Here is a 25,217-nt window from a genome sequence, read left to right as displayed (position 1 = left end):
CCAGCCTGCCCGAGAAGCCTGATTAGCCAGCACGTTCTTTTCCATCCACCTGTACTTGAGGTATCGAAATCCGGCGGAAAGCAACTTCTTTAGGTTTGAGATTCCGGATCACTGGGGGAAGATAGTCACAGGAGTGGGAAGAGTTGGGCTGAGTAGCGGACCTGACCAGAAATCAGCCAACTCTGGGAAGTGAAATTTCTTTTTTATCCTCTGAGGTACCGCGAGAGTGGGCGGGGTCTGGCCTGGGGCGGGAGTGAGGGGAGGGTCAGGATCGAGGGGCGGGGACAGGGCGGGGAAACTCGGTTGGGACGTGCCCCTGGACGAGCTCTCTTTCCTGGTTTTTAGCTCAGCATTCTGCTCTGGTGAAATGTCCGTGGAGCGGGTCGTGGCTCAGCTGTGCGGCACCAGCACTGCCCGGCCACTCCCGCTGTGGGAGGGGAACACCACGGGCCACTGCTTCACCCAGCTGGTGCTCAGCGTCGTTCCCCACACGCTCCTCGCGGTGCTCAGTGCCTGTCATCTGGGCACCCCGCGGTGAGTAGAGAGGGCTGCAAGATTTCTGTCCAGTGTGTGTGTACAGACTTAACCCGCAACCCACATCTCCCCTCAGTGTCACCAGAATTGCGAGATCTCTGGAGTAAGACAGAAGTAAAAGCTCAAGTGTTACCACTTAGCAGTGTGGCTATTCTTGGGCAAATTACCTACCTTCTCTTAGTCTCAGCATTGTCGAGAGGGTTAAATTAAATAATGCATTTAAACGTATAGTGCAGTACTTAGTATATATTAAAGGCCTAATGCATGGGGGAAATTCCTGTTGTAGATTTTAAGATACCCAAATACAACTGACATGAATTAGGTGAACAGTGTTCTAAGAAAGATGACGTGTGTGTGTGTGTGTGTGTGTGTGTGTGTTTTTTTCTTAACTGCAATCCTGGGGATCAAATTAGGGCTTCATACATGCTAGGCAGGAACTCTACCACTGAGCTACATTCTCAGCCCAAGAAGGATGACTTTTGTTTAAGTTTCTGCTACTTCTATCCATGCAACCTCAGTATTAGTAGGCTAAGAAGAGCATATTTAGACTCAGCTGCAGAGGAGACCTTAAGGCTTCCCAGGTTTAGAACTGAAAGGTGTGGGTGCTAGACTCACTTTGATTTTGTGTTTTGTTCTTGGATCACTACAGACAGCCAAAGGTAGTCTCTCTCTGGATGCTGAAAAAGCAGGAGTGCAGTCTGATCTCAGCCTTTGGGAGTTCCTACTCTGATAGAGAGAAAAGTGTCTCTATCTAAGAGGAATTAGGAAACTGATGAATCCCTTCCTTGGTAGGAAAAGCAGCAGACCTGCTTGGTTGGGGAGGAATTCTGATTTGTCTCTTACATGAAACAAGACAAAAAGCTAGAGCAGATTAGTCAGCACAGGCTTCCACTGCTTGTTCAGAGAAGGCACTATTAAAAATTGGCACAGTCTTGGCCTGGCACAGTGGTGCATACTTGTAAATCCCAATTACTTGGACAGGATTACTTGAGCCCAGGAGTTCAAAACCATCCTGTGCAACACATTGAGTTCTCATCTCAAAACAAAAAATTGGGGGCCTGGTGGCACACTCCTGTAATCCCAGTGGCTCAGAGGCTGATGCAGGAGAATCACAAGTTCAAAGCCAGTCTCAGCAACTTATCGAGACTCTGTCTCAAAATAAAACACAAAAAGGGCTGGGGATGTGGCTCAGTGGCTAGGCACCCCTGGGTTCAATTCCCAGTACCAAAAACAAGCAAACAAAAATTGGCATGGTTCTTTAGGAATTCACATAATGAGAAGGTAGAAAAACCATCTTGTACTCAATTGAGATTGTGGCTGTCACTCACTCACCTATCTGTGCTTTGCTGATAAAGATTAGAGAGATCTGGAATCTCAGGAAAGGAGATGGGAGAGCTTTGGGTGTTGCTCCTCATTGCTCTTTGTACCGAAGAGGAAAGTGAGATAGGGAGGGAAAGAGACCTGCCCAAGGATAGGTGACTGGTTAAAATGACCTTGAGCTCTGCATTCTTTTTCTTCCCCCATACTTTAGAGGCTGATTTTGATTCCAATCTAAAACCCCTCCATCTAACTTCATTTGGGGGACATTTAAGAAAACCCAAAGTATTTTAGTTTCTAGCGAAACATTTTCAGTAATCTAGCTCTGCTAACAAAGGGCATGGCATACTTAGTCCTCTTTTTATATGACCTTCAAGGCATTCTGATATTATGTCTGCAGGTTTGTTTTCCTTTATTGATTCTTTTTTTTTTTTTTTTTTTTGGTACTGAGGATTGAACACAGGAGTGTCTAACCCCTGAGCCACATTCCCAGCCCTTCTTTTATATATTATTTAGAGACAGGGTCTTGCTGAGTTGCTAAGTGCCTACGTTGCAACTTGTGATCCTCCCATTTCTCCCAGGGCCCCTGGCCCTACTCTGTCTTCTCATTTTGCAGCCTCCTGAACCACTGGGATTATAGGTGTGCACTATCACGCCCGGCTCTTTATTGATTATTAATGTGGACTCTTTGATTATTCAAATAAAAAAAAAAACATTTTTCTATGCCCAGAAGATAGAGACAAAACTGAAAAGCCATTTTTCTTCAGCTAAAAGAATCACAAATTAATCCAAACCCCTTTTTACCATTAGTAGAAAGACAAATAATATAATATTCTGAGGCTTTATAATATTTAGGCTCTTCTATTAGAATGTAGAAGCTGTTTGTAAGAAAATTTTTTATTTATCTCATAATGTTTTAGGTGAGTTTAAGGATAATCTTAGGTTGATACTTTTTTGGGGGGAAGGGTACTGGGGATTGAACTCAGGGGCACTTGACCACTGAGCTACATCCCCTGCCCTTTTTTGTATTTAGAGACAGGGTCTTGGGCTGGGGCTGTAGCTCAGCGGCAGAGCACTTGCCTGGCATGTGTGAGGCACTGGTTTCGATCCTCAGCACCACATAAAAATAAACAAATAAAATAGGGACAGGGTCTCACTGAATTGCTTAGTGCCTCACAATTGCTGAGGCTGGCTTTGAGATCCTCCTGCCTCAGCCTCCTAAGCCACTGGGATTACAGGCATGTGCCACCGCACCTAGCAGGTTGACACTTATAAAAATAAATATTGTATCTGGTACTGTTATTCGTATGGAAGTTTGCATTTTTTTTCTAATTATAGCCTTCATGGTAAGTACATTCTTAACTCAAAATTGTTAATACCTGTGGTGAAAGAATGAATTCTGAAATGGTATGGGTCAATTTGGGAAGGCTTCCTGGGAGACAAGGCCCTGGGTTCCAAGGTGAAGTCAGAGGGGGATGTAAGGATACTATGTGCAAGGCAGGAGAGGAAGTTCATTCCCTGTAGGTGAGGGGCATGTCTGGGCCCTGAGCCATGACATGCCTTCTTTTCTCTCTTCTCCTTTGTTCCCAGGAATCCAAACTACAACTTACCCTGCAATCCTGGCTGGTACCTCCGAATTGCAACTTCTTTCCTACTCTCCATCTTCCCGCTGTTTGATCTCCTTCCAGTTGCTTTGCCACCAGGAGCAGGCCCGGGGCCCAAAGGGCTGGAGGTTCTGGCAGGGTGTGTGGCAGCTATGGCCTGGCTCAGCCACAGCCTGGCTCTGTGGACATTAGCTCATTCCCCTCATGGCCTCACCCGGGGGCCCTTGACCTTAGCTCTGGCAGCCTTCCTGCCAGCTCCAGCCCTAGTGCTGACCTTGCTCTGGCATTGTCAGAAGGGCACATTGCTGCCCCCATTTCTCCCAGGTCCCCTGGCCCGCCTCTGTCTTCTCATTTTGCAGCTGGCAGCAATCTTGGCCTATGGACTGGGCTGGGCAGCCCCGAGGGGGCCACAAGAACCCTGGACTCAAGAGCCCTTCCTGTCTTCTGAGGATCAGGAACCCGAGGTGTCTGAAGATGGGGAGAGTTGGCTGTCACGCTTTTCCTATGCCTGGCTAGCACCCTTGCTGGCCCGTGGGGCCCAGGGAGAGCTCCGGCAGCCCCAAGACACTTGCCATCTCCCTCGCAGGCTGCATCCAGCCTACCTGGCCCGGGCCTTTCAGGCACACTGGCAGGAGGGTGCCCGGCTGTGGAGGGCCCTATATGGAGCCTTTGGGCGGCATTACCTGGCACTTGGACTGCTCAAGCTGGTGGGAACCATGGTGGGATTCTCAGGGCCTCTGTTGCTCTCCCTGCTGGTGGGCTTCCTGGAGGAAGGGCAAGAGCCACTAAGCCATGGCTTGCTCTATGCCCTTGGGCTAGCTAGTGGGGCAGTATTGGGTGCTGTGCTACAGAATCAATATGGGTATGAGGTACGCAAGGTGACACTGCAGGCACGGGGGGCTGTGCTGAACATCCTATACCGCAAGACTTTACAGCTGGGGCCCAGTCGTCCTCCTGCTGGGGAGGCCCTCAACCTACTAGGCACTGACTCTGAGCGGCTGCTAAACTTTGCCAGCAGCTTCCATGAGGCCTGGGGCCTGCCCCTGCAGCTGGCCATCACTCTCTATCTGCTGTACAACCAGGTGGGCCTGGCCTTTGTGGGTGGTCTGGTCTTGGCCCTGCTGCTGGTACCTGTCAACAAAGTGATTGCTACCCGCATCATGGCCAGCAACCAGGAGATGCTACAGCATAAGGATGCACGGGTTAAGGTGAGGAGCTGCTAGGATCACTCAGCCATCTGTTGACCCCACCTAGCATCCAAACAGAGGAGCAGACACATGAGCAGTGTCTTCACTTCACACTGCTCTCTTATCCCCTGTCTCTAGCTTGTGACAGAACTGCTAAGTGGCATTCGAGTCATCAAGTTCTTTGGGTGGGAGAAGGCACTGGGGGCCCGAGTTGAGGCCTACCGGGCTCGAGAATTGGGAAGACTCCGAGTCATCAAATACCTGGACGCAGCCTGTGTATACCTGTGGGCCGCCTTGCCAGTTGTCATCGCCATCATCATCTTCATTACCTATGTCCTTATGGGGCACCAGCTCACTGCTACCAAGGTGAGGGCTGAGAAGGGAGAGGATAGCTCTAGGAAGGCATAGGGGAAGGCAGTGGCGAGGAGACTGCGGTAGAGTGGAGATGTTGTTCAGGCCCTCAGTGCTGGCTCTGAAAGAAAGAAGGAAGATCCCTGGTTGCCTCATCCCTTCCCAGCCAAGGGGACACTGTGATTTTTTTTTTTTTTTAGACCTTGGAGATATAAGCCTTCCCTCTGTGGAGGAACTCCTTTTCTTCCTCTACTCTTCCTTCTACTGCAACTTCCTGTCAGATCCAGGCTTACAGTTAGATCCCTTTATCCTCAGCCTAATGACCTTGGGGGAAAAAAAATCCATAATCCAGTGTTGGATCTGGTCAGGGCCAGGTGTTATTACCAGTTAGAAATTCTGAGGTCTCGAGTGAGCTGGTCCTGGGCATCTGTAAAGATACAGCCTGGAGGGCTAGGGTGGAGTTCAGTGATGGAACATGTGCTTAAGAGTGTATGAGGTCCTGGGTTCCATCCCCTGCACCACTCCCCCCTCCAAAAAAAAAAGAAAAAAAAAAACACCAACAAAAATGCAACCTGGATCCCTAGAGAAGTTTGTAACTCAAGGACTCCCCAGTCAACCCCTTAGCTCTCCTACTCTGTTCTTTCTTCCATAGACCTGTCACAGGGCCTTCAGAAAAGCAGGCTCTCAGGTAGTTCCCAGGCTTTGGGTGATACCTTCTCCCCTTTCACCCCACTCAGGTGTTCACAGCCCTGGCATTGGTGCGCATGCTCATTTTTCCCCTCAACAACTTCCCTTGGGTCATCAATGGCCTCCTGGAGGCCAAAGTGTCCTTGGTGCGGATCCAGCGTTTCCTTGACCTTCCAAATCACAATCCCCAGGCATACTACAGCTCAGGTATTGGGAAGCAGCAGGATGTAACCACCTGGGCACTGTACATAGATGCTGTGGGGGGTGGGTAGAGCGGAGCTAGACTGAGATTGAATTACTTTTGGCAGGTAGATGAGGGCAGATGACATGCCCCCTATATACCCTTCCCATCCAGGCAGGTTGATGGTAGACTAGGATCCTAAGATAAGTGGTTTCTTGTCTTTTCAGATCCCCCTACAGAGCCATCTACAGTGTTAGAGTTGCATGAAGCCTTGTTTTCCTGGGACCCAGCTGGAACTAGCCAGGAGACCTTTATTAGTCACCTTGAAGTGAAAAAGGTTTGTTGGACAAGTATCCTGGGAGAGTCCCCAGATAATGAGGGACATGGGGACTCGGTGACAAATAAACAAGGGCTGAGCCAATCATAGCTGGATGTCCTTTCAGCTCTAATGGTTGAGGAAAGGAGTGGAGGAGTTTGATGAGCAGGTTCCAGTCTAAGGGATGACACCTCATCTATTTTGCTTTTGTTTATATTCTAGCAGTAGTAAAGATTGGACCCAGGATGCTCTACCACTGAGCTATATCTGCAGCCCTTCTTATTTGTTTATTTTGAGACAGGATTCTCACTAAGTTGCTGAGGCTGGCCTTAAACTTCTTATCCTCCTGCCTCTGCTTCCTGAGTCCCTGAGAATTTAGGCATGTGCCACTGTATAGAGCAACACCTCATTTCTGGATTTCACTTCCCTACACACAGTTTTCCAGAGTAATTATACCACTCCGTGGTCTTTAGGCAGCTCACATCCTCCCAGTCCAGACCAATGGGTATTTTTGCTTCCCTGTGTCCCTCACTGGCTGCAGAGTTCAGAATGGACTCCACAATTTATTCAGCATCTCCCCAGGCTGGGGACCTGGGGGAAAGGCCCAGCAACCCCTTTAATGAAAGATTTTACAAAGGGGATAGATGAGCCTCTACTGAGTCTAGTGAAAAGTAGTTAAGCCTTATGATTTGGGCATTCTACATAGTCAAAGTTAAGAGCTTACAACAGGAAAATTTCTGGTAGAAAGGTGGCTCCTGTTCATCCCAGTCCTGAGTTTTTCACTTTCTCCTGACCTCTGTCCAACCCCTTGCCTCATAGCTCAACCCAGAGTTCTCCAGTGATGGCTGAATTGCCTACACCACATTTGGCTCACATTTCTGGCTTGGGTTGTATGTTTTGTTTTCCCTCTTAGTTCAGGCAAGACAAGGCTGGAATTTTTCAAAGGAATTTTACTACTGTGTTAAGACTTTTTTTTTTTTAAATATGTAAGTCATAGAAACCTACTGGAGCTAGCTTAAGCAAACAAGAATTTGTAATAAGGATATAGAGATGAATTGCAGAATCCAAAGACAAGAATGCAACCAGATCTTAGAAACAGTTCAGGACCAGGCCTCAACTTGCAGAATTTTTTTCTCTTCTGTTTGCTGCTGTGTGTGTTTGCCTTATTCTCTCTGTGGACCTACTCTCCATTGGGCAAGAGGTGTGACTGCAGAGAGCCCTCCCATTTACAGGCTGCATCCAGCAAGAGGGAGAAGCTGTCTCTGGGACCTGATCCCACAATCCCAGGAAAGGTCACAGATGAATCTAGTGTTCATTTGCAGATGGGTCAACCCTGGCTGGTATTATAGGGCATCACAGACAAGTGGAGCTTCTGAAGCAGGTCATGGTGACATACCCCTGTAATCTCAGCAGCTCAGGAGGCCAAAGCAGGAAGATCCCAAGTTCAAAACCAACCTCAGCAACTTAGCAAAGCCCTAAGGAACTTAGCGAGACACTGTCTCAAAATAAGAATAAAAAGGGCTGGGGATGTGGCTCTTGATAAGCACCCCTGGTTTCAATCCCCAGTACCAAAAATATAAAAAGGAGCTTCTAAGACCCTGGCCCATTTCTAAAGGATCTTTTTCTTCTTTTTGAGCAGGAAGATAGCTTTTTGAATGTATGTTACAATTAAGAAATGAAGAGAGAACAAAATATAAACTCAAATCACAGAAAAGGACACCTATGCAAATCACTGTTTTTTGCCCATGGTTTTTGGAAATCTGGTGGAAGGTTTAGCAGCCCAGCAGGGATCCAAAGCCTGGATCCAAAGCCTCTCGAGTCTTTCCCTTACCCATTCTGGGATGCCTGCCTTGGAGTGTACCCTGGAATTCTTAAGATAGTTTCCTCTCATTCTCTCTGGCAAACTGCTTTCCCCCTCAGAGGACCTTCACTCAGCCTGTGGAACAGAATAACTCTGAGTGGAGCATGTAAACCTGCTTCTCTAGATAAGACAGGGAGGCAGGCCCTGAGTGCACTTCTCCTGTGAAGTGGAAAATTCTTTTCCCTGCACACTACCTAGGACCTAGAGAGAAGCCTCAAAAAAGTGGGAGAATTAACAGCCTAGAGCCTCAAGAGGGAGGCTCTACCCCTACCACTACCCCTCTGTCCTCCCTCTGCAAACAGCAGGTACTGACTGTGATTGATTTCTTTGCAGGGTATGCTGGTGGGCATCGTGGGGAAGGTAGGCTGTGGAAAGACCTCGTTGCTGGCTGCCATTGCTGGGGAATTGCACAGGTAATGGACCTCCCGTGTCTGCTGTCCTCTGCTCTCCTTTAGTAAATACCTACTGAGCCCCTGCTGAGTATCAGACAGCGTTTTGGGGGCCAGGGGTACCAAAAGGACAAGATATGACCCCTTTCCTGAAAGAGTTTTTAGTCTGGAAAAGGGAAGGCGTTTGAATTGTCAAGAATTCAACTGTGTCATCATTCACACACCAGAGTGCCATAAAAAGATAGAAAAACTATCCAATGTCACCTGTTCTTTCAGATAATGTGGTTCTCAGGTGAGAATGAGTACAGTGTGGTGCCCCACTCTTCTCTGAGCTCCAGAGCACATAGACGTGGTAGCTGCTTGCCCATAGCCAAAGAGCAGTTTCTTTCTTCCCAGGCCAGAATGGGCTGATAGCCTCATTAGGACCCCTCAACCTCAGAGGGCATCAACTCAGTCATGTAACACTAAGGGTAACCTTGTGTAGAAGGCAGCTGTCTGAGGAAGTTTCTGGGAGGCAGAGGCTGGGCATGGTGAGACCCAGTGGGGGGCTAGTCCCCATGTTGCTGACCTGATTCTCTGCAGGCTGCATGGGCAGGTGGCAGTGTGGGGGCTATCCAAGGGCTTTGGCCTGGCCACCCAGGAACCCTGGATCCAGTTTGCCACCATCAGAGACAACATCCTCTTTGGGAAGACACTTGACACCCAGCTGTACAGGGAGGTGCTAGAGGCCTGTGCCCTCAACGAGGACCTCAGCGTGAGTACCTGTCCTTGAAACTCTTGCTGCCTGCTTCCTCCTGTGTCTCTGACACTTAAACTAGAAATTTGCTTCTTTGGAAAGGGTTTGTTTCTACTCAGGCATCATTTATCTAGGACTGGTCCTCAGACTGGTTCTCTCAGAGGGTCCAGCTGCTTGGTTCCTGCTTCCCCTTGGGCCCACAGGGGTGATGGTAGGTGGGTGTTAACAAAGCACCTTCCCCTCAGATCCCTGAAGGGGCTAGGCAAGGGTTCCCTATGAGGCTCTGCTTTGCACCGGTCTGGCTACTGGTTCCAATTCAGGAGGCCTTCCCCACTTCCACTAAAAGGTTTAGAAGAGTCAAGGTCTCATTTGGAAACCTAGGGAAGCCTGCCAAGCCCCTTAAGTTCAACACCCTCCCCCACATCCCTCCAGTTCAGAGTACCAAGTTTATTATTATTTTTTTAATATTTATTTTTTAGTTTTAGGTGGACACAATATCTTTATTTTATTCTTATATGGTGTTGAGGATTGAACCCAGCACCCCACGCATGCCAGGCGAGCGCGCTACCTCTTGAGCCACATCCCCAGCCCAGAGTACCAAGTTTATCAGGAAAGAGATTCCAGATTTCTCCCATGACCTCTCCACCCAACTGCCATGTCTATCCCAGGACTCATTACCACTTTCCCAGATAAATATGGAACTTCCCTGGAGAAAGGAGAAAAGAGAAGAAAGCAGTCGGGTTTAGAACAGCATGACTTTGGAGAATCATGACATTGACCATGGTGTATCCTGTGTTCATTTTTCATTTGATTCTACATTAAGAATTTCCCAGTGTCTCTTGGGTCCTGAGTGCTGTTCTAGGGACTGGGAAAAGAGACAAATAACAAGCCTTTCTGTCAAAAGACTCAACATCTATGAATCACAAGTGTTTCCTCTGGTTATGGGGACCTCATAGCTTAGTAGTCCACTCCTGAGGCCACAAGAAAGATCAGGGTACATTTCTTCTCTGAAAATCTATGAAAGTTTTCACATCAGATTGACCCATCATCATCCTTGCCTGTTAAAAAGGCAAGATTAAAAGGGAAAAAAAGGATAATGTTGAGCACCATGGCATACCTATAATTCCAGCTGCTTAAGAGACCGAGGCAGGAAGATCACGAATTCAAGGCCAGATTGGGCAACTTGGTGAGGACCCCCATCTTTAAAAAAATAATTAATTAAATATTAAAATTAAAAGGTAGGGTAGTAAGCATGACGCAGTGGTTAAGAATCTGGGTTTGTGTCCTTCCCCTGTGGGGTTCAAATGAGATAATGTTTATAAAGTGTTAAGCACATAATAGGTGTTCATTAAATGCTAGATATTGTTGGAGATATGGCTTGTCACTACTGATTGACTCATCCCAAGTATAAATCCAATCTGAAGCTCCCTAGCTGTCTTGATGCTTGTCATCTCTTTCCTACAAAGGAGCCTACAAAGGGACAGGAAACAGGGTAGAAGGTATTTGAGGAGCTGGTTGACCACTGATGTATCTGTTTCATTAGATCCTGCCTGCAGGAGACCAGACAGAGGTTGGGGAGAAGGGTGTGACCCTCAGTGGGGGACAGCGTGCCCGGATTGCTCTTGCTCGTGCTGTATACCAGGTAAATTCAAGGACAGGGTGTCAAGGGCCGGGAGGTGGAAGCAATCCAGAGCCTTGGGAGCTTGACTGAATGAGGGGATAGGAATATTTTCATTGACATCGACACCACATTCCTCCCCTACCCCATGCTCATGAGGTGTTAGCCATGCCATCCTCCTTTTGCAACTTTGAGGCAGAGACTGGCCATGGGTCTCTGGTGTTGTTTGATTTAAGAGAAGTCCACACTCAGGTCTCACTTCCTTCCCTACAACTCTGAGGATAGACCCTAGAGTTGCTGTCAACTGTCTTCTCTGGCTGCTGTGAGACCAGGCCTTCAAGAGCCTCTGGACCTGGCCTCTTTCTAGGAGAAAGCACTCTATCTTCTTGATGACCCCCTGGCTGCTGTGGATGCGGATGTGGCCAACCACCTGCTGCACAAGTGCATCCTGGGAGTGCTGAGTCACACTACACGGCTGCTGTGCACCCACCGCACTGAATTCCTGGAGAGGGCTGACCTGGTGCTGCTTATGGAGGCTGGGCACCTTGTCCGGGCTGGTAATGTGGGGCAGGAGCCAGTCAGGTGAGGGAGGTGTGTGATGAAGGAAGAGAGACAGGTGGATTTTCAAGTACAGACCATGCCGCCCGCCCCTTCCATGTGTGGCCTGAGTCCGGGTCTCACCTCCTCCTGCCTTCACAGAACAGGAGGGAAGAGGCATGTACTGGTGAAATGCCAGCAGATGTGGGACTCAGGGACTTTCTGACTGAGTGCTCTTAGGAACTTTGAGACCTAGAATCTCAGGACATTCTGATGTTTTCAAGAGAGGAGAAAGCATTTGAGTTCAGAACAGCATTTTTGTAAAGAAAACAAACAAAAAAATGGAAGGATTATATATCCAGAGGGCTATGACCATCTGCAAGTTCACTGGGAGAGTAACAGGAAGAAATGAGGCTCAACTGGAATATCAGGAACTGAGTGTCAGGAATTGAAAAGCTCTGCAACAAAGAGCTGCACCTGATCAGGGTGCTCATGCATGACTGATTCTTCTCCTTTGTCCATCTGCTGGTTGGACTCTGGGTGCAGAGGGATGGACTTGCTGAGTCCTGCTCAGAGTGTAGGGGGACACAGAGCAGCATTCCACTAGGATGGGTTAGGGAGGACCAAAGAAAGAGGTGGAGATGGGCACGGTGTCACATGCCTGTAATCCCAACAACTTGGGAGACTCGGGCAGGAGGATCACAAGTTTGACGCCAACCTGGGCTATTTATGAGGTCCTATCTCAAAATTTAAAAAGGAGCTGGGGATATAGCTCAGTTGGTAGAGTGCCAGCCTCGCATGCATAAGGCCCTGGGTTCAATCACGGCATCACACATACACACACACACACACAAAAAAAAAAAAGCGGGGGGGGGGGTTGGGGAGGTAGAGTGCCCCTGGGTTCAACTCCCAGTACAGCAGGAAAAAAAAAAAAAAGGTGGGATTGTACACAGTTAGAAAGGCGTAGTATAGACACTTGACAGCGTACTCTAATCTCCCTTTGTACCTTCCAGGGCCCCCCTCTGAGATTCTCCCATTGGTACAAGCTGTACCCAAAGCCTTGACTGAGAATGGACAAGAGCCTGACTCAGGTGCGACCCAGAGGTGGGAGGAAGGGGCTTCCTTTTCACTGTCACACTGTAGAGATTTTTTTTTCAAAACCTGCCTTCTCAACTCTGAGACACCAATAGTTTGAAAATGGTATAGTTTTTAGCTATCATCCTGTAAGCTTAATTCCTCCATGATCTCCCTGATTCTCCTAGCCAAGGCCCTGTCAGTACAGGACCCAGAGAAAACAAAGGAAGGGCTAAAGGTGGAGCAGAACGAATCTGGCCGCCTGCTGCAGGAGGAAAGCAAGAAGGAGGGCGCCGTGGCCTTGCATGTGTACTGCACATACTGGAGGGCCGTGGGCCAGGGCCTGGCGCTTGCCATCCTCTTCTCTCTGCTCCTAATGCAAGGTGAGACTGAATCCTGGAATCCCTAACCACCCCTCCCTCATCCCACAGCCATATTGTCCAGGTGCCTGTCACCACCATCTCCTTGTGCTAATCATCACAAAGCCCAGAGACTCACTAAATATAGGCAACAGTTGAGACAAAAGGCACCCCCCCACAATTCTGACAAAGTCCCTGGGGCTAGTGTACTGCACTCCATGGGGGCCTTCTGATATGCCCCTCACAGGAGCCCTGTTCTGCAAATTTGAATTCATGCTATTCTCAGAGCTGAAGGGTGATGGTCTGGGAAAGAAGCTCACATAGGGAGGATGCAGAATAGTGGCAAGGAGGGGAGGCCCCGGGGTTGCAGAGGGTAGGAACCAGAGTCAAAGGCAGAGGAAGAAGAAGATATTTGAATAGAACAGAAGAAGAGGAGTCTCACAACTTCCTCTTCCCACCCCCATCCAGCCACAAGCAATGCTGCTGACTGGTGGCTGTCCCACTGGATCTCTCAGCTGAAGGCAGCCAGGAATAGCTCAGAGGAGATGCTGGCCTCCACCAGCCCAGGGTCCCCCAGGCTTTTCTCAGCACAGCTACTCCTCTTCTCCCCCGGAAGCCTCTAGTGAGTACCTGGGGCTGGGAATAGACCTGTTACTCTCAGTGGCCTCCAGGGAGAAAGCGAGGTTGAGGGCTGGGTGTTTCAGGGGCTTTGTCTCCTGGAGGGTGGAGACAAGTGGCCTGGGGAGGGGAGGGACCCCTTGAGTGGCCCTACTTTGGGTTACCATAATCCCCTCCCTATTACCCAGCACCCCAGTGTTCCCATTGCCCAAAGCTGCCCCCAATGGCTCCTCAGACGTCCGTTTCTACCTCACCGTATATGCGACTATTGCTGGTGTCAACTCTCTATGCACCCTTCTCCGGGCAGTGCTTTTTGCAGCAGGTACCCTCCAAGCAGCCGCCACCCTGCATCACCGCCTGCTGCATCGAGTCCTCATGGTAAGGGGATGAGAGGGTGTGGGGGAATGCATGGGCTCTGTTCAGGGAGTATCATACATCCCTAGTCCTCAGAAGTAAAGAGCCCCTCATAGGTGGGTACAGCACAGTGGCAACCTTTGAGACTTGGGGAGACCACAGAGCAGAGTAGCTTCTGGATTCCAATCCAGTGACTTAAACCTATAGTTTCTCATTTGCAAAATGGGGCAAATAAGAGAATCTTCCTCAAGGTTACTTCAGTTTTGAAGTATGAAGCGTTGACCTTTTAGTTTGTGCAAGGCCCCTTTTCTGTCTCATTTGTTTATCCCCTTGTTTCTCCATACCCTATTTCTACTTCTCCTCCTTTCCCTGATAAACAACCATTTCCATTGTGTTCAATATATATCTTTTTGTGTCTATTTTGCAAAATGCCTATATTATATGTGTGCCTATTTTTAATTTATGTAAATAATACTGTGTTAGAGTTCACATTCTATTTCTTAAAAATTTTTTTTGGAGGGTAGGAATTGGGGATTGAACTCAGGGGTACTTGACAACTGAACCACATCCCCAGCCCTATTTTGAATTTTACTTAGAGATAGGGTCTCACTGAGTTGCTTTGCTTAGTACCTTGTTATCGCTGAGGCTGGCTTTGGACTTGCAATCTTCCTGCCTCCACCTCCAGAGCCGCTGGGATTATAGGCATGTGCCACAGCACCCAGCTCTTTCTTACGATTTTTATTTAGGGCTGTTTCTAAGATCCATCTCTGTTGCTAAGTGTATATCTATTCTACTGCTTACTTGTATTGGATTACACTAATTAGCTTATGGAAAGTGCTGAGGATATTGCCTGGCAGAAATAAGTGCTCATTTAGCAGTTATTATTAAAGTTGCTGTTATGACGGTCTTTTCTTATCATTATTAGGACCTTACAATATCCCCATTTCATAGATGAGGAAACTGGGAGTTGACCTGGCCAAGGCTAGTTCTTTTTTTTTAACAAACATGAAAATTTATTTGGAATGAAAAAAGCATAGCAAATTACAAATGTTTAAAACTGGATAAATACCATGAATATCACAAAATTTAGAAAAATAACACTTAACTTTTAGTAACTAAGAGTTGATACTTTGAGAGATAAATGTGTCCCTTGCATGGAGTCTCGTGTCTTCTAAGTGGCAGAGCTGGAGTTTGAGTTGCAGCCTGACTCCAGAGCCTGAGGTCTTAACTGTGACTTTGAGTGATAATACTTACCACTCTGTCCAGTCATGGGCAATCAAGATGTTCCTCCTGACATCTAACTAGATCCCATTCACTGGCCCAAAGCCCCTATCTTCTGGATAAATATTAGCTCCCTAATCTTGAAAGGGTAGTAGATATGTCCGGCTTAGAGTAGGAGGAATGGCCAACATGGCCTCATAAGGTTGCCACTGGCCAGAGGAATTAGGGAGTGTTTCCTACCCTGGATGGTCTTCCTCCAAACTCCACCTGTATCTCCTCTGTCCCCAGGCTCCTTTTGTATTTAACACCCCACCGCTCCCAGGGCTGCCTACCAACTCTTTTTCTCCAGACCCTGCTCTTCCCCAACCCCATCTCTTCCAGGCACCAGTGACTTTCTTTGACTCCACGCCCACTGGCCGGATCCTAAACCGATTCTCCTCTGATGTGGCCTGTGCAGATGACAGCTTGCCCTTCCTTCTCAACATCCTACTGGCCAATGCAGCTGGCCTGCTGGGCCTCCTGGCTGTGCTGGGCTTTGGCCTGCCCTGGTTGCTGCTGCTGCTGCCACCTTTGGGCATCATGTACTACCGTGTGCAGTACTGCTACAGGGCCTCGGCACGAGAGCTTCGGCGCCTGGGCAGCCTCACCCTGTCTCCATTGTATACCCACCTGGCTGACACCTTAGCTGGCCTCCCTGTGCTCCGGGCAGCTGGGGCCACCTACAGGTGTGTGACAGCTGCATTTCCCAACCACAGCTCAGGGGGAAAGGTGTGCTGTGGGGAGGAGTGAATAGACCCCTGATAAGAGAGGCATGTGGGGTAGGGGGATCCAGACCTTCTGGGAGAGAGGGTACCAAGGTAAAGGAGGAAAACAGCAGAAAGAGAAAGTGAGGCAGAGCAGGTCCCCTTCAAAAGAACACATGGGCCTCTCTGCCTCCGTAGGTGAGGCCTATGGTGTATAAATGGCTCAGAAGAAGGTGAAATGTAAAGGAGCCTGGGTGGATCAGCATAGTAGTGGAGTGGCCTCACTTCCCTCCTGGTCTCCCCCAGGTTTGAGGAGAAAAACCAGCAACTCCTAGAGCTAAACCAGAGATGCCAGTTTTCTTCCTGTGCCACAACACAGTGGCTGGACATTCGGCTACAGCTCATGGGGGCGGCAGTGGTCAGTGCCATTGCAGGCATCGCCCTGGTGCAGCACCAGCAAGGCCTTGCTAACCCAGGTACCACCCAACCCTTCATCCTTACCCCAGTAGCAAGTCACTCCAGCACCCTGCACTATTCCCCCCACCAAATCCCCCTCCCATTTGGGGTTCCCTGTGAGGTTGTCTCATCATTATCACTGCCACTTGAGAGCTGAGGGAACTGTCTCCAGGAGTGACTTGCTCTGGTGGTGTAGGATCTATACTAGAATGAGTCTTCTGATCTGAATCCCTTCCCTGTACCCACCCCTAAGTCATATCATCCTGCCCCCTTCCACCTGTTACCCCTCAGGGCTTCTCTCTCTCTCTTTTTTTTCCCCTGTGATGCTGGGGATTGAACCCAGGTCCTTGTGCACACAAGGCACGCACTCTACCAGCTGAGCTCTATCCCCAGTCCCGTTATGTCTTCTCTACACCACTCTGCTCCTGTGCATATAGCCTCCTATGCTTCTGACTAGGTCTTATCATCTGCCTGCTTCTCTACCAACTTCCTTTAACCACCCATAATCCACAGCTGGGATTCTCCTGTTCTGCCCCCCACTTCCCACACATGTCCCAGTGTCCAGGCCTCCCCAGCAGCTGGTGCTCTTCTCCCCAGGGCTGGTGGGCCTGTCGCTGTCTTATGCCCTGTCCCTGACCGGCCTGCTCTCAGGCCTGGTGAGCAGCTTCACACAGACAGAAACCATGCTAGTGAGCGTCGAGCGCTTGGAGGAGTACTCCTGTGAACTGCCTCAGGAGCCTCAGGGCCGGCCACTGCAGGTAGGCTGGTACCCCACCACCCCAGGCCAGAGCTCCAGATCCCTGCAGGGTCTCCTGAAGGCCTCAGCCTTCCCTCAGGCTCCTTTGCTTTTGCTCAGCTCCCTTGCTTCTCTGCATGATCTCCATGTACTTTGTCCCTCATTCCTGCATTCAGCCTCCTGTCTTTCCCCATTCCCCCATCTTTCTTCTCAGACCACCCATTTCTTATTATTCTCCCCTCTGTATACCTTCCAACCCCCTCCTCACTGTCACTCTTCATCTCACCCATTTCCCTCCATCTCCTATTCATGAGCCCCCTCCCTTGTGCAGGGCATCAGCTGGCTGACCCAGGGAAGTGTGGAGTTCCAGGATGTGGTGTTGGTGTACCGGCCAGGGCTGCCAAATGCCCTGGATGGGGTGACCTTCCGTGTGCAACCTGGAGAGAAGTTGGGCATTGTAGGCCGAACGGGCTCTGGCAAGTCTTCCCTGTTTTTGGTGCTGTTCCGGCTGCTGGAGCCCAGTATGGGGAGAGTGCTGCTGGACGGCATGGACACCAGCCAGCTAGAGCTGGCTGAACTCAGGTCTGGGGGGAAGGAGGTTGGTAAAAAGGGAAGAGGGCAACCAGACTCCTGGCACCTAGAGGAGGGCATAGCTAGAAGGTTTCTATACTCTCAGGACAGCCAGGGTCAATCGGGACAGGTGGAGAAGATGAGCAAGTGAAGCCAGCAAGCTCCTCCTCAGGTGCAGAGTTGGCCAGCAGCCTTGGGGTCTTCCTCACCCTGACCCAGGCTACATTTCCAGCTCCATCTTTCTTGTCTCCACTTTAGACACTAGTCACTACCTTCTATATCAGAGCTTCCCAGGGGATCCTGATATCCCTCGACTCTCCAGCTCAGTAGACAGTTCTTGGGATAACTGGACACCACCTATGCCGCAAGTGGCCTCCTCTGTTCCACAGAGCCCTCAGCCCTGGCCCTAGGTTAACCTAGTATTTTCTTTCAGTTCCATGATGTGGAAAAGGTAGGTAAGCTGTATGCTAAGGCTGTACACATGACCCTGGCCCTGCCTCTTCTGTCTTCTGAGTTTTGGCTCAAGATCCAACTCCAGGCCTCTCCACCCAGAAGGGCCCCTCCCCATTTAGCTACTGTGGTCATTCCCTGCATAGCTACTGCTGTCCCTGGAGTCTGTGCCACACAATTTAGCCTTTGTTTTTTCTTATTTTTTTGTACCTCGGTGAAATGTAGGCTGTTTAAGGCCTGAGTCCAGGCCTTTGGTTTCTTTGGTGTTACTCATAGTGCCAGCACAGTTCTATGTGCATAGCTAACTGATTGGCCAGTTAGTGGAGATGGGGTGGGAAGCAGAGTGGGTGGTGTGCAGGTCTCATTCCCAGGCTTTCCTGGAAGAACAAGCTCCATAGTTAAAACCTGTGCTGCCGGCAGAAGTGGCCACATCTCCAGCCTGAATCTCTTGTCCTTGTCCCCCAGGTCACAGCTAGCTATCATCCCCCAGGAGCCCTTTTTGTTCAGTGGGACTGTTCGGGAAAACCTGGATCCCCAGGGCCTATATGAGGACAGGGCCTTGTGGCAGGCCCTAGAACAGTGCCATCTGAGTGAGGTGATCATCTCCATGGGTGAGTGCTGGGTCCTGACTCTGGCAGCAGGGAAGGAGCAGGGAGAGGTTTGGCCCACAATGAAAATGCTCCATCTTACAGGTGGTCTGCATGGCGAGCTGGGCGAGGGGGGCCGGAGCTTGTCCCTAGGACAGAGGCAGCTGCTATGTCTGGCCAGGGCTCTCCTCACAGATGCCAAGGTAAGGTGAGAGGATCAGAAAAGAGACAGGGGATGTGTCAGGGTGAAGAGGGGGTTGGAGAGAAGTTGCAAGGCAGAGCTGGCTGCAGGCGCTATAGGTGTGCACTGGATTATAGCTCCCTATGCCTCCCTTCCTCCCTCCCTTTCCTCAACATACATTTCAGGTTCTATGCATTGATGAGGCCACAGCAAGCGTGGACCAGAAGACAGACCAGCTGCTCCAGCAGACCATCTGCAAACGCTTTGCCAACAAAACAGTGCTGACCATTGCTCACAGGTGTGCAAGTATCCAGAATAAGACTAATCAAGGGCCATGGTGACATGGACCCACAGCCTGCCCTCAGTATATTCAGGAACCCAAGAATCTGGGCCCATAGGTCTTGGCTCCTCTTTTTCCACACACTATTCTGGGCCCTTAGTAGCACATTATTTGAGGGACCTTTGCAGTCCTTCCTCAGCATGGAGCCAGGGACTAATGCCTGTGGGGACAGATCTCTGAAGTCCTGAGGGGTAGGGACAGACAGCTCATCAGTTTTTTCCTTTAGGGCATTGTCCTCTGCTCTCTACACTGAACACCTTCTCCCACACAGGCTCAACACAATCCTGAACTCCGACCGGGTGCTGGTGCTACAAGCAGGGAGGGTCATGGAGATGGACTCCCCCTCTGCCCTGTGTAACCAGCCCCACTCACTGTTCCAACAGCTGCTGCAGAGTAGCCAGCAGGGAGGCCCCTCCTCTCTTGGAGGACCCTGAGCCCCACACCGTACCCTCCAGAGTTCTCTCCTCCAGGTGACCCGGAAGGGCTTGCTTCTTCTCCCTCTGTGGCTCTACCTCCCTTACTTCCCCAGAGGAGAAATGGCAACCTGGGTTCCTCGTTGGAAATCCCTCCCTGAGGGCAGAGTGCTGAGGCTTCCCCAGAATCAGGCCTCTGCTCTGGCCCTCTTGCACCTGTGACTTGAGGTGGGTTTTTCTGGCATAGGAGCCCACGTGCATTTTCATAGTTTTATTTGATAAAATTCCTGTCTTACATTCTGTATATTAAAAAAATAATATTTCTGGTACAAGGCTGAAGTCTCCCCTCAGTATGTATACCCAAACTGAGGGGTAGCAAGGAAGGACCACTCCAGGCTGAGGTGTGGAGGAGGTAAGGAAGGGGGCCAGAAAGCTCCCACCTCCATCACAGTGCTGTGGTCTTTCCAGGCTCAAGGGGCAGGTCGGGTGGCAGGGGGAGCCCTGCTGGCAGCATGCTAACCTGACATTCCTGGTCCTGCCGTGCTGGGGCATAATGTGGGGCAGGATAGCAACAGGGTCCTGGGGGACAGATGCCCCGGCGCCAAGCCCTCAGGGTCAACAATACAGTGGACAGGACCAGGGCGGCAGTGAGGGCCCCAAACACCACCAGGGCCACCAAGCTAGACTCACCTAGCCCAGCTTCTTGTCTCCGCACCACCTCCTTCACAGAGATCCTCAGAAGACCTGCCCCCACACTGTGGGGGACTGGCCCTGTAGCAGGTACCACCACAGCCGAGGTGGGCCCTAGGGGAGTGCCCACCGTGGTGGCAGGGTCTGGGACAGGTAAGACAAGCTCACAAGTCTTGCCACCATAACCACTGGGGCACAGGCAGTCAAAGTCATGGACCCGGTCTCGACAGCGAGCCCCTCTCTGGCATGGGCGGCTGGCACAGTCATCCAGGTTGATGGTGCAGAAGCGTCCAGCAAAGCCCTCAGGGCAGAGGCAGGAAAAGCGGTTTATGCCATCAAGGCAGGTGGCACCATTAGCACAAGGCCGCATCAGGCAGTCGTCTACATTCACCTCACAGTGGGCACCCACAAAGCCTGCCAAGCAGCGGCACGTGAAGTTGAGGGCAAAGCCCTGGTCATCCTGGCATTGCCCGCCGTTCCGACATGGGGAGCTGCAGTGGGGATGGGAAAGGATATTGATACCAACTTCTAACACCTGCAAGATGGCCTTGGTCAGCATCCTGACCACCGCCCCCCCCCCCTTCCTAGCTGTGTCACCTTGGTCTACTCTCTCTGGGTCTCAAATATCTCATTTTAAAAATGAGAATAAAAATAGTACTTAGCTTCACAATGTGAGGGTTAAATGAGAGAATCAGATGTCAAGCATTTAGCACAGGGTCTGGCCCAAAGGCAGGTCTGAGGGTAAATGTGCTATTATTATCCCCCCAAGCTCTTATCCTAAAGCTGAAACAAGGACAAGTCCATCCCTGTGGGGCTGTTTCATCATCCATACAAAGAGGTATAAGGCTGCTGTGTGGGATATCTTTAAGAGCTGCATGCCAGTTTCTGTTCCCTCATTCTCCTCTTACCCACCCTTCCAACCAGAGCAGTCATACATTATCTGTTACACCTCCAGCTCCTATAGCTTATTGAAGAAATGGCTCAGAAGATACAAAAAAAGTTGAACAACAAATCCTGAGCCAGGGGTTTTATTGTGGTCCTGTGGGTCTGACCCTCAGTCCTCCTGGCTCTTTGTAGTCCTGCCTTTTTCATCCTGTCACCAGATTCTAGTGTAACCTTGCCACAAGCCCAGCACTCACCCTGCCTGCTCACAGGGTCCAGTCTTGCGCTCACAGTCATGCCCATGGAATCCTGGTAGGCACACGCAGTGGTACTCGCCACCCCCATCATACACACACTGGCCTCCATTCCGGCAGGGGGACTGGGAGGTGCAGATGTGCTCATCTGGAGAAGAGACAGAAGGCTTTTGATCACCCCTCATATCTGGTTATCAGACCTGCCCAGGCCTACACGGCTAGCCCTTTTGGACCCAAGTCTGTGTGTGTACACCGTAGGCTGAGATGGTGTACTGAGGGAAACCACACTGATGTCGGAGTCAGGAGGCACCTGTCTCTTGTTCTGGCAGTCTGTCTCAAACTGACTGGGCAAGCTATAGCTTTTCTGTGAACCTTAGTTTTCTCATGTGTAAAATAAGTACCATTTTTTGTAGCAACCTTTCCAACCTCATGGGGTTATGCTGAGGGCAAATTCTTACAACAGGTAGGTAGAAAGTCAAAAAGGATAAAATACCATGTATTTGAGGATTTAAAAGCAGAACACAATAGTTGCTTAATGAATAAAGACTGATGAATGTTCTAAGACACAAGAACTCCCCAACCAAGAGCTTCCCTCCCCCTACCTTTGTCGCAGAACTTGCCTGCCCAGCCACTGTGGCAGATGCATTGCCAGGGCTGGTGGCAGGTACCATGCTGACAGCCAGGCATTCTCACACAGCGTTCACAATGCAGCCCCTCCCAGCCTGGGTCACACCTGAGAGGAAGAAGCACAAGGTAAGGGTTCTGGGAGGATGCAGAACCAGAGCTTCTTGAAACCAGAAGGACACATGACATCCCCTGTGGGAACACAGAACTGTCTCAGGTAGGTATAGGTCTGTGCAGGATCATGGGACACATACAGAAACTGAGTATCCAAAACCAGTGCTCTAGTCCTGGTTCTGTGCTTTGTCTAGCCTTTCTGAACCTTAGTGTCCTCACCAAGAATTGAAGATACACCTTATAGGCTTGTGTTGAGGAAGAAATAAGATCCTTTCCATAAATGCCTCCAGTACCACTCCTGGCATGTCTAATGTGTTTACAACCAATTAAGCAAAGACTGACCTTGAAAGGTCATCAGGGCCATCTTCCCACTGAATTCCAAGGCAAACAACTATTTTTTAAAGCCCTCCCAAAGATGTAGTCTCAAACATTCCCATTCCATTGAGCAACCTGCCTCAGCTCATTTCTTATGTCCACTTTCTCCCTGCTACGGAATTTGACTCACCCTCCACCTCAGTGAATCAGTTGCTTCAAGTCATCTAGAAAGAGCCTCATACATCACAAGTTCTGCTCCCCAGTTACTGCCCCTCTTTCCTAAGCTACCTCTCTCTTTATCTTCCCTTTTCCTTGTAGCTCTCAATTTCCAAGCTCTCAAGCTTCAGGTCTCCTTCCAGATGTCTTGAAGAGCAGTGTTTCAGAATTTCTGGGTCAGAGTTGGGAAAGATAAACTAGAAAAAGCAAGAGAGGTGAGGCCAATGGCAATGGTGGGGTGGGAAGGAAGTTGGCCAGTCTGCCTTATATGTCATAAGAAGTGATAGGGTGAACTGTAGGGTCTTAAGCCCCTGGGCACTCTGACTTGAGGCCTGACCTGATTGTGGGTGTGAAGGTCTGGGAAATGGAGAGCAAAGGGTTTGGGGCAGTGCTGGGGATAGGTACCTGCAGGAGCCATCAGGTGCACAGCAGCCGTGGGCCAGGTCACAGTGGGAGCTGCAGTCATCCGCTGGAAGAGATTGATTTGGAAGGGGGTGAGTCCGGGTTCAGGTTCCTGGAATGTGAACTCGGGAGAGGATTCATGGTTCTAGTAATTGGGTGGACTCAGGTCTGGCCCAGGCAAGCAGACCCATCCCACTTTAAAGGGAGGACCCAAGTCTCATCAGGTCCGCTGGTCAGAGTGGCTGCAGTGCCGTCTCTGGCCAGCAGAGGTCAACGCGCAAGCTAGGACTGCCTGACAGGGAGGCGACTGGAACCCCGTGGCTCTCTCACCTCTGACAGGCTGACCCGATGCCCCCAGGATGCACAACAGGCACACGAGATGTAGGCAGCGGCAACCGCTGGGCATGGTCAGCGTCCGCCCCAGGAGGGACCGACGGATGGACGGCCAGACGTGTAGACACCTGTGGGACGGCACTGGCTGGGAGGCGGCTGGACGCGGAGATAGCGGCAAGGATATGGGCTCCAATTGACAAAAGCCGACGAGGGAGCAGGGCACCGGGACAGAAGAAGTGGATGCCGGTAGCGGGAACCTGGAACCGGGAAGGGTCGAGCAGGAGAGGCGACTGGAGCTAGAAACTCGGGAGAAGGGTCTGCAGGAAGGATGGGCAGCGCCAAGCGAGGCCACGGCGCGGGAATCGCTGGGGCTGATGGGGATCGCGGTCGGGACCGAGGGGTTTGCGGGGATAGGGAGAGCACCGAGAGGCGTCCTCGAGCACTGAGGGAACGCGGGGGCCAGAAGGAGGGACTGTTCCTGGTTCCCGGCAGCGAGCAGTCCCTTACCCGCACCTACGACACCCACCCTCTAGGACTGGCTCCCACGTTCCCTTCCTATCTCAGCGCGCTCGGCTTGGCGACTGCTCAGGGCCTGGAATCCCCACAGCGCCTAGCCCTGCGCGCCCCTGTCCTCACCTCCGGCTGGGAGGCGGCGTGTCCCGGGCAGCAGAGCGAGGCCGGATCCGACGGGCTCCGCTGAGGGGCTGGGCAGGGACGCGAGGCCGCCCCTAGCTGGCCGCGGGGCCGGGCGCCGAGGCCGCTGCCATGCCAGCCGAGCGCTCGGGAATCTGGGGCTAGAGGCGACCCCGAGCGGCGGCGGCGGCGGCTCCTCGCGCGTGTTCGGCCCCCTGCCAGAGGCGGCGTGTGCCGGCGGAGCCCGCCTCTTCCAGCTCCTGGCCGCTGCCGGCCCGCCCCCCGCCCTCCCGCGTCCAGCGCCCACCCCCGGCCACGCACGGCCACACCTCACTCGCGCGCCAGCACCATTCCGTGCCCCCCGAGCCCCCGCCCTCCGCGCCCACCTAACCTCCCCGAACCTTCCTTCAAGCAAGGAAATACGGAAATCTTGGGAGTCTAAATGGGCACACACTGTGAGTTGCCGGCCAATGGTGCGTGTCCCTGCTATTATCCCATCTCCCATCCCCGCTTCCTGACTCGTGCCCCTCACCCCATACCCAACCTCCGCTCTCACCAGTCGGCTGCCCATCACGCTTTCATATATATCCCGTGCACAATCGGGGCGCACTTGCTCCCCGCCCTCCTACTGTCGCCAGCCTGCGCTGCCCTCTTTTCCATCCCGCTTGTAGAATCTTCCTCGCAGGCTTCTTCCGTCAGCTCCTTTCCTCCTCGCCCCCCCCCCCCCCCCCCCGCTTTCTCTCCTCATTATCATCTACAGCCTTCCAGGATTAACACATGCCTATCTAAATATCAGCCCCGTCCACCCCTCCTTTTCCCCATCAGTCTCAATCTTTCCACCCCATTCCTTCCCGTAACCACCTCTAGGAAGTCTCCCTGAACTGGGAATGCCCTGATTTTGTCAGTGTTACCCCTACACACACACTTCTAGCCTCTGGACCCCATCACAACTGTTCTTATCCTCAGATTAATATTGCCCCAACCAGGAGTTCACTTTAAGAGTTTTCTAGGGAGAGGTTGGGGAGAACTGCCCTTCCAGGCTTTTTACCTGTCCCTACTAAAGGCTTAGACACCTGAACAAGGCGGGGACCTGAAACATAGTTTCTTGTTTGCCCAGGGCAAGAGTGCAGGAGGTCAGGAAGGCTAAGGCCCATTCCTTCTGATGGAAATTTTGCCATTTTTAAATTCAAAACATTGGAGAGTCTCTAGCCTTACAGAACAGCTTTCCATAAACGCCCGGACAGGGGCAAAGCACCTGTGTTCATTTTTACTGAACAGTCTTCACTGGATGTAACATCCACGCTCTCCCCAGCTCTCTAGCAAGTTTACTGTCC

General features: G+C 50.9%; 2 protein-coding genes across 9 annotated transcripts; one reads left to right on the top strand and one right to left on the bottom strand.

The window, feature by feature from the left end:
• On the top strand, positions 1-19,752 carry Abcc10 (ATP binding cassette subfamily C member 10). Of its 6 annotated transcripts, XM_027950475.3 has the most exons (22): positions 96-215; positions 346-534; positions 3,442-4,663; positions 4,781-5,008; positions 5,731-5,887; positions 6,089-6,198; positions 8,372-8,451; positions 9,010-9,181; positions 10,707-10,805; positions 11,149-11,338; positions 12,332-12,409; positions 12,581-12,775; positions 13,220-13,373; positions 13,558-13,747; positions 15,326-15,669; positions 15,994-16,163; positions 16,741-16,901; positions 17,211-17,461; positions 18,365-18,510; positions 18,592-18,689; positions 18,853-18,965; positions 19,279-19,752. In XM_027950475.3, the coding sequence occupies exons 2-22, from the start codon at positions 368-370 to the stop codon at positions 19,439-19,441; spliced, it is 4,488 nt and encodes a 1,495-aa protein (XP_027806276.1). In that variant the 5' UTR covers positions 96-215; positions 346-367; the 3' UTR covers positions 19,442-19,752. The 6 variants fall into 6 exon arrangements, with proteins under 6 accessions (XP_027806275.1, XP_027806279.1, XP_071469466.1 ...); XM_027950474.2 differs by lacking the exon at positions 96-215 and adding an exon at positions 1-60 and having other exon boundaries at positions 18,365-18,689; XM_027950476.3 differs by lacking the exon at positions 16,741-16,901 and having other exon boundaries at positions 95-215; positions 17,211-17,355.
• Positions 19,753-19,848: 96 nt separating this feature from the next.
• Dlk2 (delta like non-canonical Notch ligand 2) lies at positions 19,849-23,323 on the bottom strand. 3 transcript variants are annotated; one of them, XM_027950479.2, is made up of 5 exons: positions 23,248-23,323; positions 22,921-22,984; positions 21,849-21,979; positions 21,250-21,394; positions 19,849-20,601 (listed from the first exon to the last, which is right to left on the bottom strand). In XM_027950479.2, exons 1-5 carry the CDS (start codon positions 23,321-23,323, stop codon positions 19,866-19,868), a joined length of 1,152 nt encoding a protein of 383 aa, XP_027806280.2. In that variant the 3' UTR covers positions 19,849-19,865. The 3 variants fall into 3 exon arrangements, with proteins under 3 accessions (XP_027806280.2, XP_027806281.2, XP_027806282.2); XM_027950480.3 differs by having other exon boundaries at positions 21,867-21,979; XM_027950481.2 differs by having other exon boundaries at positions 21,250-21,301; positions 21,867-21,979.
• Positions 23,324-25,217: the final 1,894 nt, after the last annotated feature.

Source organism: Marmota flaviventris, chromosome 6, assembly GCF_047511675.1.
Source record: "Marmota flaviventris isolate mMarFla1 chromosome 6, mMarFla1.hap1, whole genome shotgun sequence".
Taxonomy (NCBI): domain Eukaryota; kingdom Metazoa; phylum Chordata; class Mammalia; order Rodentia; family Sciuridae; genus Marmota; species Marmota flaviventris.
Note: the sequence above shows the minus strand (reverse complement) of the source record. Positions and strands in the feature narration are given on the sequence as shown.